The following is a 14,030-nucleotide window of genomic DNA, read 5'->3' on the forward strand; positions in this document are numbered from 1 at the left end:
TTCTAACACAGGCCAACTGGACTCCCTTACCTGGTGCACCTTCTGCCTCGCTGCCTTCCCACAGCCTGGCGTGAGCCTGCCTCCCTCCCACTCAGCAGCAGGGCGGTTCTGTGTGGGGCAGTAATTCTAATATTGGCTTCAATGAGGCTGATTTGAAGGCGTTTGGCTATGAACAATCATGGAACATAGTCCTAGGCCATGGACAACTTTTGGGTTCTTGATAAAATTATTCTATTTTAGCATGAATAATTGAGTTGGTAATGTTTTGTGTGGTGTTGATTTCTTATTCCAATATTCTGATGGTGGGAGTTGTCAGGGGAAGTGGCTGGTGGCTGGGTGGGGACAAGAAGGCAGGAGGTGAGGACACAATATGCCGGCCAGTTTGGCAACATTCCCTGGTGTGAGGGGGGCATGTAGGAGATGGTTCTGTGTGCAGTGAGAGAGCACACACGTGTGAACTCTGTCCGAGATTACACTCAACTTCTTTGGGGGTACCAAGGTCAATCCTAAGCTCACCCCTCCCCCATAAAGGAGTATGGGTGCAGTGGACTCGGCTTGGATGGGGAGAGGAAGACCCTACTTCTTCACCCTTGCTCTGGAAGCCACCGACGGGCAAAGTCCTAGCCTGGGTCTTGGCACAGAGCAGTTGAGTCAGCGTTAGTTGGATTGGATGCCTGGGGACTTTGGAGGGCTCTGGGATGAGGAGAAAGGGGGGTACCTCCTTGAGACAGAGGGATGGGCAAGGTGACCTTAGAACTCACAGACCACTCCCCTCGCCTCTGGCTGTTGATTGTGTGCATGGAGCATCAGCAAAGCGGCAGGCCTTAGGGTTGGGCATTGGGGACCTTGAGGGGGCAGCCGAGGCTGGCGGGGCCCTTTAGCTCCTGTAACTCTTCTTGGTGGATGACGTCTTGGAGATGATACGCATGCTGGAGCTGCTGCCACTCATGCTGCGGCCACTGGTGGAGCTAAAGCCGCCGCCCCCGCCGTAGCCCAGGCTGCTGCTGTAGCCGCCTCCGGCCACACAGAGGCCACCGCCACCTGCACTGTAGCCTGTGCCTCCGGTGGAGGAGACCACGGCTGTGGAGAGAAGGCACAGGGCACGCTGGCACTCTCCTCCGAGTCCCCAAGATCCCCTCCCTGGCTCTCAGCCCAGGTGGGCTCCCTCCTGTGGTGCTTTCTTAGGGAACAGGAATCTCCTCGGACCCGGGGCAGGGGTCAGAGAGGGTGGGCACGGACTCGCTGTCCCCGTCACACACTGCTCCACACTGAGCATTCCAACTGAGGGACTGCGCAGTTTTCAGAGCACCTTCGCAGCTGTGAGCACGTTGATCTCAACGTGCCCGAGAGGACACTATTACTCCCATCGCCTCCGTGCCACAGAGGAAAAACGGAGGCACAGAGACATCAGGCAGCCTGTCCAGGGTCACACCTGCTCTGTGCTCCTTCCTCCTCTCCATGGGCCTCTCCTATTGGATGGAGCACGAGTTCTCCTCTCCTAGGCGGGATCCTAAGCTCCCCACTGGAACAGGCCCAAAGGCCATCCAGATGAACCTCCCCCACTTGGAATCACCTATGCCACATCACTGAAAGTCAATGGTTTGTAGTACCTGCTCAAATATGTTCAGTGATGGGGAGCTCACTACCTTGGGATGTGGCTCCCCACCGCCTGTCAAACATTTGAAGATGCCTCTTTGACCTCCCCTCTGTGTGTCCATTTCTCCAGGTGAAGCAAACCCGTCCCTGTTATCAGCTGGGTTTGAGCTCTCCCTAGCCTGGCTTTCTGGCCTCCCTTGGTGGCCTGAGCCACACGGGGCCCAAGGAGACTCTAATTCTCGTGCCCAGGACTCAGTGCTCCCTGAATGTCCCCTCATCCTACTGGACTATTCTGTGAGATGATTCTTCCTGCTCTCCCCTCTGCGAGCCGAGGCCGAGCCGGGTCAGTCACTGCTCTACTTGTTTGGTGAATTTGCTTCAATTCTAGATATGCCTCCTTCCATTTAATCAGCTTGGTAGCCTCTTGTTAGCTGGGTGCGTTTGATTTCCTGCCAGAACTCGCTAAGCCATCACTCTGCGAGTTGTCTGTCCTGTCCTGTAGCTCAGGTCCTCTGAGACCACAGTAGAGTCCTTCCTGTGGACACGTGACCACACTGGGACAGGCCCTGGGGGGTGAGGTATCACCACAGGTCTCTCTTGACCCCCCAGAAAGGAAAGGCCAAAGAAGAAAGGGGTCTTCACAGAGCCCTTGAGAGTGTCTTAAAGGCATCCCTGCCCACATCTATCACCAAATCCCTGGTAGTGATGCTATTGCTTTCTGTTTTGACTCCCACTTTTCTATTATCCCAAGACATTTACTCACAGATGTTCACAGGTCCGACACCTTCCCCAGTGAGTCTGTTGCAAGGGGGAAGAGAGAGAGACATTTTAATTTGCTGAGAAGCTGATGAGCCCTGGGCTCTTTGCATTTATAGCTGTCAGCACGGAGTGCTTTCTGTATGCCAGGCCCTGTGCTTAGCAAGCCTTTTGTTCATCTAGCTAATATGAATCCGTGAGGGAAATCTAGAAGACAGACCAAGGGAAAGTGCATAGAGAAATGGGGAAGGACATGTGTTCACTAGAAAGGGGCAGTCAGATTGTAGGTATCTCTGGGCAAACACAGAGCCCCTGAGGTTCAACGACTGTGTGGCGTCATTTGTCATGGGTGTGGGCTGGAACGGCTCTGCTTATGGCCTTCTAGGTAGTCGTGGGCCACCTCTCCCCGACACCTGTCTCCTTGACCCTCTGCCGTGGGTCCAAAAGGAACTATAGGAATGGCTGAGACTGCAGGGTGCCTCTGGGGAGCAGCTGCGTTTTAACCTCGTTTCTGCCCTTGTACTTTCTGTCTGGGGCCGACACTGTAGGGGTCTTGGTGTCTGTGGTGTTTGTTGCCCTAGTGGCATCTGTTTGAGCCTCTCACCTGCACTCCTCGCCCTCCAGCAGCTTGCGGTAGGTGGCGATCTCAATGTCCAGGGCCAGCTTGACGTTCATGAGCTCCTGGTACTCCCGCAGCTGCCGGGCCATGTCCTGCTTGGCCTTTTGCAGGGCATCCTCCAGCTCGGCCAGCTTGTGCTTGGCGTCCTTGAGGGCCAGCTCCCCGCGCTGCTCGGCATCAGCGATTGCGTTCTGGAGTGTGGTACACTGCCAGGAGCACACAGGGGTTTGTGAGCTCGCCCATAGACAGTGCAGTAAGATGTGCGTTTTAGGTTAAAAATGTGGGAGGATTTCCTGAAATGGATTTCATGCAAAGGAGGTGGGAGCCTCATCATCTTTAAAAATAATTGGGGCATCTGGGTGGCTCAGTCGGTTGAGCGTCCGACTTTGGCTCAGATCATGATCTTGTGGTTTGTGAGTTTGAGCCCCGTGTTGGGCTCTGTACTGACAGCTCAGAGCCTGGAACCTGCTTTGGATTCTGTGTCTCTCTCTCTCTCTCTTCCCCTCCCCCACTCATGCTCTATCTCTCTCTTTCAAAAATAAATAAACATTAAAAAATTAAAATAAAAAATAAAAATGAGAGCAATCTCTGTCCTCCTTGGATAATCTGAGACTTAGCTATAATGGATAAAATGATTTGGGGGGGGGGGGTCTTTTCCAATGCCACACTTCTCTGGATAGTTTTGTTTTGTATGCCCCCAGAGGACAGACTCTTCCCTAGAGGGGGGCCCAATGTCCCTGGAGTGGCGGAAGACTGCACAGTTACATTCCTGGGCAGTCACGTATCTGGGGAGGCTTCTCTGTGCATGGGCTGAATTGGGACCAGGCCCAGGTCTGCCGGCGGGCAGGTACATGGATAGACTGTCCTCTGGGAGCTCAGCTTTACCTGTTTCTTCAGGTTATCAATCTCAGAGCGCAGCCTCTGCATCACACGGTTCAGCTCGGAGATCTCCATCTTGGTGGTACGGAGGTCGTCCCCGTGGCGGCCAGCAGACCGCTGCAGCTCCTCGTACTGGGGGCAGGGGAGTCAAGAGGCAGGGGCCGTCAGGCCAGAGAAAGGATGGCCGTGGCTTCTCAGGGCCCAACAGGCTTCCAGCACGCTGCTTGGCGGTGTCTCCCTTTGCCCCCACTGCTACTTTCCATCTAATTCCATCTGCATGGTCTCTTGGCTCTGCCCTTCACTCTCCATGTCCGCGGGCTCCAGCCCACAGCTGGACCCTTCCTGTCTGTGCCTGGAAGTCCCTCCACATCAGGGGTCTTATCCTCAGAAGCTCAGCAGCATACAGGCGTGCGTGTCACTCTCTGATTTTAAAGCTTTTTTCACATTTGTGACCCCCACCCAGCTCTAACCTGGAAGATCTTATTGTATAGCCCATGTCCAGCCTTTGCTCCCAGTCCCTCAGCCACTGCCAGCTGAACCTCTCTTCTCTGGATCCAGGAGACTAGGCCTTGCTCTTGTTCCCACCTTGCCTGTCTTGCTCCTGCTGGCACTGATGGGTGGTACCATCCAGCTGTCCCTTGCTGTCCTCCACAGGGCATTGGAGGTGTGTCTATCCTCCTCCCTGGCAGAGGACTGACCGCCTCCTGGCTGCATCTGGCTGTTCCCTCAGGTCCTGACAGTGCTGCCCAAGGGGTGCTCCCGATGGAGGGACAGCCCCAGGCTGAACGCATATCCCTTTGACCCCATCAGACTGGGACAGAGAGGACAAGGCTGTTGACCTAATTCGCCTTTGAAATCCCAGTTCTCTAAGATTATTTCATGGACTTGGCCTCGACCCCTCACCTTGATCTGGTACCAGGACTCGGCCTCGGCCCGGCTGCGGTTGGCGATGTCCTCATACTGGGCCTTGACCTCAGAGATGATGCTGTCCAGGTCCAGCTTGCGGTTGTTGTCCATGGACAGCACCACGGAGGTTTCTGAGATCTGGGCCTGAAGCTGAGCCAGTTCCTGTGTTGGGGGCCAAAATAAAGAGCTGAAGCAGGGTGTGTGTGTTGGGAGATGGTGGCCAGGGGAACAGACCCCGGCATCAAGGACCTCACTTGCACTGTTGGGGTGCAGCACCTTGTTTAGGCCCGAAGGGATGGGAGGGACATTAGGAAGATGGCTGAGTTTATGCCATAGCCTTATCATTACCTCATCTGCAGGCAGAGAGCAGCCTCACAGTAACTCTAGCCAGCATCCTCCAGAAGTCACTCCCACTATCAAGGGAGTGCACCTTGCTGTGACCTGTCAGTGCCAGGATGTCTCATGTTCTGAGAAAACACAGCCTTTCACACCAGAAAAAGAAATCCTCTCATGACAGAACACTGAGTCAGGAGGAGCCAGAAACTCTGCTGCGTCTCAATCCTGTTTCCCAACTTGGCTCCTTCCTCCCTTCAGGGATGGGAAATGGAAATCAGCTCGAGACAGCTGAAAGGGCACCGGAACAACACATTCGAGTCTCAGGTCTGCCAAGCAGGTTAGATGGCTTCTCTGAGTCTCAGAGGGGCTCATCCTAGAATTGCTTCATATGCTTTCCGTGAGGATTAAATCAACTCATATCCACATAACACGATTTTTGAAAAGGTAAACCACAGTTTGTTAATGATCACTTTCCAGGATCATCTAAGGTGGTGGTTCCCAAAATGGGATCCTCAGACCAGCAGCAGCAGCAGCAGCAGCAGCAGCAGCAGCAGCATCACCTGGGAACTTGCTCGAAGTGCAACATTTTGGGTCCCACCCTAGACTTACTGAATCAGAACTGGTGTTTTAACAAGATGTCTAGGAGATTCTGACATACTTTGAAACCTGCGAGTCATCGGTCCAAAGCAGAAATCTAAGTGAAACTATTCCTTTCCTTTGTTTATTAAACAGCGCCGCTGCTCCATTCTCCCCGCTCATGTATTTCCTGCTTTAAGAAATTATTATTTCATTGTTGTTTCACAATCCGTTTTTCCCAAGTAGTTTTCTGATAGCTGACCTAGCTCAGGGGGTCTCAGCCCACATGCTTGCAGCTGTCAGCATTGAAGTGAGTAAAAAAAAGAGAAAAATGATGCCTTTGTGCCTTATGTGGGCTGCAGGGTGGTCATTGAGCCTGTCCAACTACATGGAGCCCATGCTTCTGCTCCCAGAACATGACCAACTTCTGTTGGGCACCAAACATATGCAATGCACAGGCATATCACGGGTCCTTACCAGGCCCACTTGGAGGCACACAATGCACCCTGCTCCCCTGCCTTGACATCACTGACCCCATCTCTACCACTCTACCTCACTCACTCTCCTCCAGCCACCATGGCCTCCTCTTGGCATTCTTTGATCCTCAGTTCTTCAGTTTCTCTTCAACTATCACCCACCTCCTACCTGCTACGGTTCCTTGTTGTTTCTTTCCATTGCCCCTGCTATGCCTTAAATGGTATAGTTTTCGATCCTCTCTGTGCTGCCTGTCTCTCTTACTGTAACAGAAGCTCCAAAAATGTAGACGCCTTGTTGTGTCTGCTCAGCACTGCCCCTGTAGCCCCTAGAACAGTATCTGGCATACAGCAGTGCATGACAACATGTGTCTTCAGAAGAACCAGGCAGTTGTGCTGTGTGCTTCTAGAAGCACCCAAGGGCTCATTAATTGCAACCTGGTTTGTGAAATTGCATCACCCTACAGCCTCTCTAGGAAGAGTAGCTGATAAGTCTGAGCTGGACTGGGTGAGCCTGGCTGCTCAGATATGTCTGTGGAAATCACGTATAATTCAATGATAGGGATTTTTTGTCTGACCAACAGACATGTTTGGTCCAAATGGTCAAGGTGGAATTTCTCACCTCATCTGAGCCCCCAGCTGCCCTAGGGAACCTCATTTTGTTCCTTAGTAGGGAAGGCAGCCATCTGTTCCATGAATTCCAGCCCAGGGATGGGGTGGAGGGCAGAGAGAAGATGAAGGAAGGAGTTGTCAGTCTCTGTGTCCAGCCCAGGACCCCAGCCTCCAACGCTTGTGGGGAGAGCACCTGGCACTGCTTACCGCATCATAGAAAGCTCTCAGGAAGTTGATTTCATCCATTAAGGCATCCACCTTGGCCTCCAACTCCACCTTGTTCATGTAGGCAGCATCCACGTCCTGGGCACAGAACATGCTGTCACTCTGAATCCCATCCTTCGTGGGTCAGCCAGCCTCTCTGACTGGGAGTTAGGCTGGAGAAGTTCATCTCCCGGGGATGAGGGTGTTTCTTTGTTCCAGGATATGGGGTGGAACTTGCAGGAGGGCCCATACTCTGTGGGGACCAGGGCTCTTGGGGAATGCCCACTCACTCATCAGCTGGTGCCACATGAACAGATGTCTTTTGTCACCTGCATGTGATCAGGTCAACCCCATCCTGGCTCCTTGGGCCTCTGCTGCCTCTGGGCTCTCTCAGCCTCTCCCCACGCCTTCCGTGGCCTCCCCCCTTCCTCACACTCTCAGCAGCTCCCTGCACCTTACACACCGCTGCTCCATTCTCCCCGCTCTGGCTGGTATCCCTTCCCTCTGCCTGCCCCCGCTGAGCAGAAAGATCATACCTCCATGGAGCTGATCCCTGTCCTGCCCCTGTCCTCCTGAGCCTGACTTGATGTCCTGGAGACTCAGCTCAGCACAGGGTCCATTTTGCTTGTTTCTCCCCACAGGGACTCCACATGGGGAGGAGCTGGTGTCATGATTTACAGCTGGGACTTTGGAGTCCCAGATCCTGACTCACTGCTGATGATCTGGGTAAACTTGGGCAATTTACTTAACCTGCCTGAGCCTGAGTTTTCTCACTTCTAAAGTAAGACCTGCTTTGGGGCCCCTGGGTGGCTCAGTTGGTTAAGGGTCTGGCTCTTAATTTTGGCTCGGGTCATGATCTCACAGTTGGTTGGGTTGATCCCTACATCTGGCTCTGCGCTGACAGCATGGAGCCTCTTTGAGATCTCTCTCCCTTTCTCTCTGTCTCTCCCTCACCCACACGTGCACGTGCGTGCACATGCAACCATGAGTGTGCACACCACACACAATCTCTCCCTCTCTTTAAAAAACATTAAAAAATGAAGTAAAACCTGCTTCAAAAATTAGTTGCACAGATTAAACTTGTAAGGCCACTGGCTTCAGTGGCAGCTGTCACTCCCAGGAGGCGCTACCTGGGCTTCAGCGTCAGGAGGGAGAAACCCTGTCCCCTTACCTTCTTGAGCACCACAAACTCGTTCTCTGCTACCGTGCGCCTGTTGATTTCTTCTTCGTACCTGTGGGAAGGATCAAGAAGTGGGTTGTCAACGGTGACCATTTTGTAACATATAAAAATATGGAATTAACATGTTGTATACCTGAAACTAATATAATATTGTATGCTAATTATAAATCAATTTTAAAAAAGTGGATTGGTGTTAGGAGCAGGGTTCTGGGAGTGAGGTCAAACAGTGGGGGCTGTAGGTGGGTAGATAGTGTGGGTCTCCAGAACGGACATGGAGAACGTGCTACTGGAGCATAGCTCCCCTGTTACACATGCCCCACTCCCATCCCAGATCAATCACACAACCACCTCTGCCCAAACAAAAGTCAAACCCAAAACAACAATGAAGCAAAGTCACCCCCTCATTCCTCCTGAGATTGCATTTCTCAGGGCTCTGATCTTTAGAGGGCTGAGGCTGCATAAAGGGGCCAGCATGCCTCCTTTTTCACCCCCTTGGTATCGCCCCAAGCCAAACAGAAGAGAAGAACAGAGAGGATGGTCTGACCCAGGGCAGACAGTCCCAGGCCTTGGCTGGCTCCTGCGGCCTGTGTTGCCCTCATGTGGCCTTGCCGCTCTGTTCTTAGTTGCACTGAACCATGGAGAGGAAGCAGTCCCTCCCACCAGCAGCTGCCCAGGTTTCTCATTCTTCAGTTTGGCCCTCGAGAGCAGCCCCACTCGCCCCGCCCCCTTGGGACACTGGCCTCTGGGAAGGAAGCTCCCCTTCTGCTCTAGGTGATCCTTTTCCTCCCAACCCTCCTGAGCATCAGTGAACCCCACTCTTTTTAGCAGCTCTGGGCAGCTGGGGTTGGGGCTTTATCTCCTCCACCTACCAGCTGAGTCACCAGGGGCAGGTCACTTAACCTCTCAGAGGCTTTTTCTCATCTTTGAATGGCTTGTCCTTATTTTTTTAAAACCACCAAGCACTATCCTGCCTTATGTATATAACCAGAATCTCCCCACTTCGATGTTGCCTCAGCTGTCCAGCAGGATCTGAGGGAAGCTTTTTCCTGCCATTGAATTTCCAATACTATGCCTTCTCCCAAGTCCTCTGGGAGAACTCTTGTGGTTTTCCTTATTGCTTCCTCGTGCTGCCTTTTAATTAAATCTGAACATGTTTTCTTTCTTTTTTTTTTATTTTTTAACATTTATTTATTTTTGAGAGACAGAGAACGAGCAGGGGAGGGGCAGAGAGGGAGACACAGAATCCAAAGCAGTCTCCAGGTTCTGAGCTGTCAGCACAGAGCCCGACATGGGGCTCCAACCCACAAACTGTGAGATCATGACCTGAGCCGAGGTCAGTTGCCCAACCGACTGAGCCACCCAGGTGCCCCTGAACATGTTTTCTTCACCTAACTCCATGCAACTGTCCTTGTCTTCTGTGTTTCCCAGCTCACAGTCACTCTCCCTTCATGGGCCTCTTAGATACCTGCCACAGGAACATGGCTGTCCATCAGCCGGGAGCATGCTCTTCAACAGATCCCCAGCCCGCCCGCCCCAGTAGTTCTCCCCTGTGTCTCTTTCCTTCTCCACCTTTCTATCTCCTCCTCCGGGAAGCCTTCTTGGACTGAAACACGGTTACCTCGTGTTTGCATACATGTTATAAATTAGCCATCTGCAATTGCTTCTCTTGCCTATGTCTGCATCATTACATACCTAATCATCTCTATAATAAAAATAGTTAACACTTACTATGTGCCAGGCACTGGTCACCCTACCAAGTATTTCATATGCAAGTTTTGATATAATATTCTCAATTCCTATGAGGTGGGCACTATTAATATCCCCTTTAACAGACAAAGGACCTGGGTTCAGAGAGTCTGAGATCATTCAGTTAGTAAGCAGTTGAGCCAAGATTCTAAATCCACTGACTCTAGAGTCTATAGTGTTGTCCAGTAGAACTTTCTGCGACAATAGAGATGCTCTATATCTGCATCGGCTACGGGGCCCGTTAGCCACGTGTGGCAACTGAGCACTTGAGATGTGGCTAGTGTGACTGAGGAGCTAAATTCAAATTTTATTTAATTTTAATTAATTTAAATTAAAATAGCTGCATGCGGGTAGTGGCTACCATTTCAACTCAGTTCAGACCTGAACTCTCATTACATTATACAAAGCATAACCAAAACTGCTTATGAAATTACTTATTTTGTTTGGACCAAGAACATCAGAAATAAATGAAATCAATAAAAATAAGGAGCTGCTTGAATGTACAGGCATGAACATGCCATCATGTTTAGTGGTGTGTGCGTGTGTGTGTGTGTGTGTGTGTGTGTGGTTCTGTGGAGGAGGCAGAAGATAGGTCTCCTCTTGCTTTGATCCTGGCCTTGGCCAGGGTTGGGGTAGATGCCCAAACATTGTGCAAGTTAGCCGTGGGACTGAGTGGAATAAATGTGATGGTGAGATTCTAGAGGTTTAAGTCCTAACTCATGAGTTGCCACTTGTATCACATTGGATAAAATAGTTGCTATGTCAGAGCCTTACTTTCCGTCTGCAGACTTTACCAGATTGTTGTTCAAATCCTGCTGTTTGTGACCATGTCAGTTACCACCCTCTATAGCCCCACCCCTCCCCAGAGCCTCAACATTCTTGACCACAGGGTCCCCTTGTTTTTTCTGATTCCATCTCACTGCCCTGAGCCTGTGTCCCCTTTCTCCGCTGGACTGGACACTTCTAGAGAGCAGGGCCTCCCAGGAGCCTCAGGGCAGGGACCTCCCAGAAGCTGGTGGAGGGTCCACTCACTTGTTCTTGAAGTCTTCCACCACATCCTGCATGTTCTTGAGCTCCGTCTCTAGCCGTGCCCGCTCTCCACCCAGGCAGTCCAGCTGCCGCCTCAGGTTGCTGATGTAGGCTTCAAACATGGGCTCGATATTGGCCCTGGTGGTTTTATGCTCCTGCAGGAGGCTCCATTTGGTCTCCAGGACCTTGTTCTGCTGCTCCAAGAACCGCACCTGTCCCAGCCAGAGGAGAGAAACTGTGAGGGCTGCCCTGTGCAGCCTCCCCAGAGGGCTCTGGGATACAGGACCCACCAACAGTGCAGAGAGGCCCTGAAAGACCTTGGAGTCCAGGTAGCAGGCTCCTCTTCCTCATCCTGGAAGGAGCCTGGAATGTCAAGAGCCACCCAAATGTTGGTGCAATGGCCTGGGAGGCAGGTGGTGGCTTGGTTTGGAGATGGGAGAAGTGAGACCAGGACCAGAGAGGCTAGAAATCATCCATATACACCAAATCATGCTGATGTGTGGTAGCTGAAGGAAAGAACACTCCACCACCATGTTCCTGGGTGGGATTTTGATTCCCCTTAAATGGGCAGGAGGTTCTTGGCAGAAAATGTAATCTGTCCACTTCCTTTCTTACGTGATTTCTCTAGATCTAGAATCTGAACTCAATTGCCCATACAGTCCAAGAATGCTGAAATGGGTCACTCTAATGTCACGTTGAGGGGAACTGGGCACAATCCCAGCCATGTTGACAGCCAACTGTGTGGCCTTGCCAAGCCCCCTCTGCACCCAGGTCCCTTGTGGTCTTGTGCTACTTATTTGGTTTTCTTAAGTTACACTCATCTGCTCCTTTGTCTGGGAGGCAGTCCTGTGAATATGTAAATACTTTCTCGCTAAACAAAGTCCTTCCTTTGGGAGCAGCTGGAATGACACGCAGTCTCAGAATGAAGGAACAGAGGAGCTTCCCAAACAGAGAAGATGGCAGTGTGACTACAGAGAGCCTCTAACAAACACCCTACTTCCCCTTCCCACCTTTCTCTTCCTTTGTCACAGGCCGGAGGGCAATCCTGACTCCAAGTCCCTCCATAGCACATCCCCTTTTCTCCACTATCCTCCAGATAAACCAAGAAAAGGAGGGCCCACGGTTCCCCTCAGAGCCGGCCTCCTGGAAATCTCACATCTGTTGGTGCAAACCCCAGGCCAAGTGGGCTGGCATGGGTGATAAAACTCAAGAAGCACTGCTTCAACAGTCCCTTTGGTTAGATATGGGACCATATGATGAAGCATTTCATAGCCTGTTAGACATGCACAGTCACCTTGGAGTCTGTCTGTCCAACCCAACCAAGGCCCAAGAAGTTAGGGAACGTTCTCCTAGTAGTAGAGCCTGGGCTGGAAGAGTCTGGCACTCTTCTTTCCAGACCCTTGAACAGCTTCTTCCCAAACAAGAGCAACCAGCTCAGATGTAAACCGGTGGTGGTGCAAAACAAAATAGCTTCTTTCCCTGGACCTGGGGAAACCCCTAAGAGTCCAGGCATCCAGCAGGGTGCACTCAGGGCTGACATCACAGCTTAGCTCTCACCAGAAGAAAAGTGGGAAAGCCGGCCCCTCACCAGTCACAGACATACCCAAATCACCAGGGAGGCCACCACAGGAGGAACTGCCTCTATCAACTGCACAGGATAAAGTGACCCCAGCCCACTTCCATGAACTGAACTCATAACCTTTCTTTCCTTTGTCCTTTTCCCTTCAAAATGATCCATTTTTGCTGTCTAATTTTAAGCCAAGTATACATTCATTATCCATCAAAAGAACAATGTCCTTGCAGTAGGTCAGACAGCTCTAGAGTGTAGAGATGAACATTTTTCTGCTCCCACCGCAACAGGGTGGGAAATCACTCCCTCCTTCATCTGGCCGGCAGTCTCCCCAGCCCCCAGGATCACAGGTCCTGGGCAAGTCACAGTAGACCTCAGAAAAGCACAGAAAGGACACATACCCTGGGCACCAGCAACTTTCCCAGTGGGGACCACTTGCCTCTCACCTTGTCAATGAAGGAGGCAAACTTGTTGTTGAGGGTCTTGATCTGTTCCCTCTCCTCCTTTCGTACCCGCTGGAGAGAGGGATCTATCTCCAGGTGGAGGGGGGTCAGGAGGCTTTGGTTGACGGTGACCTCCTGGATGCCCCCAGAGCCAGGCATCATCCCAGCTCCAAATCCATACCCACCGAAGGCTCCCCCAACCCTGTAGCCCATGCCTCCGAGACCCAGCCCATAGCCAGCGCCCCCACCGCTGGCCCGGTTGGAGCGGTAGCCTCCACTGATGGAGATTCTCTTGCTGCCTCCAAAGTTGTGGAGGCTCCTGGTCCCGAAGCCACCCCCAAATCCACCCCCGAAGCTCCTTCCACCCTGGGAGACGGAGACAGAGCTGAAGCTGGGCCGGCAGCCTGGGAGGAGGCTGGCCGAGGAAGCACTGAAGTTCCGAGTGCCTCCTGACTTGATGGTGACAGAAGATCGTTGGGTCATGGTGGGAGCTGGTGCCAAAGAGGCAGAGGAGCGAAAGTATCAAAGGAACGAGGAGCCTTCCAAGTCTAGCTGTCCCAGGCTCTCCTTCACTTTTATGCCTTTCGAGAACTGGGCTTGGCCGGAGAACATCAAAGACCACTCTGTTGAGTTCATCTCAATGGCATGTCTGGTCACAGCCCATCTTCCTGCCCCCTAATCATCATGGGGAACACCCTACCCAGGGCAGGACCAGGCCTGGTCCAGGTCCTGCTCAGGACCAGGTCCTGAGCCCCCCACCCACCCAGGTTCTCAGGCTCACGCTGCAGACACTCCCACTCTTTCCCAGCTGCTCCTCTCTTTGGATTCCCAGGTCTTAGACTCTGAACTTGATTAGGCCCTTCCTGTCACCGGGAAAGGAAAAGAAACCTCCTTTACTGAGGATTCCATTTGTGCCAGGCCATGTGGTTGGTTATTGCCAGTGTTATGTCACTTGATTCTCATAATAACCTTGTGAGTGTGGATGACAATAATAATTGCCAATGTGTATTGAGCAGCTGCTAGAGGTGGCTGCTTTACACCTGTCTTCTCATTTAATCACCATGCAGCACCAGGGGTAGCCGTTATTATTCTTGTTTTGCTCATG

At 52.0% G+C, this 14,030-nt stretch overlaps 1 protein-coding gene across 1 annotated transcript; it reads right to left on the reverse strand.

Moving 5' to 3' along the window:
* Window positions 1-877: 877 nt before the first annotated feature.
* On the reverse strand, window positions 878-13,408 carry LOC115519018 (keratin, type II cytoskeletal 5-like). Its single transcript, XM_030322681.1, has 9 exons — window positions 12,929-13,408; window positions 10,916-11,124; window positions 8,129-8,189; window positions 6,961-7,056; window positions 4,754-4,918; window positions 3,857-3,982; window positions 2,957-3,177; window positions 2,360-2,394; window positions 878-1,080 (listed from the first exon to the last, which is right to left on the reverse strand). Exons 1-9 carry the CDS (start codon window positions 13,406-13,408, stop codon window positions 878-880), a joined length of 1,596 nt encoding a protein of 531 aa, XP_030178541.1.
* Window positions 13,409-14,030: the final 622 nt, after the last annotated feature.

The sequence above is a fragment of the Lynx canadensis genome, chromosome B4, assembly GCF_007474595.2.
Source record: "Lynx canadensis isolate LIC74 chromosome B4, mLynCan4.pri.v2, whole genome shotgun sequence".
Classification (NCBI taxonomy): domain Eukaryota; kingdom Metazoa; phylum Chordata; class Mammalia; order Carnivora; family Felidae; genus Lynx; species Lynx canadensis.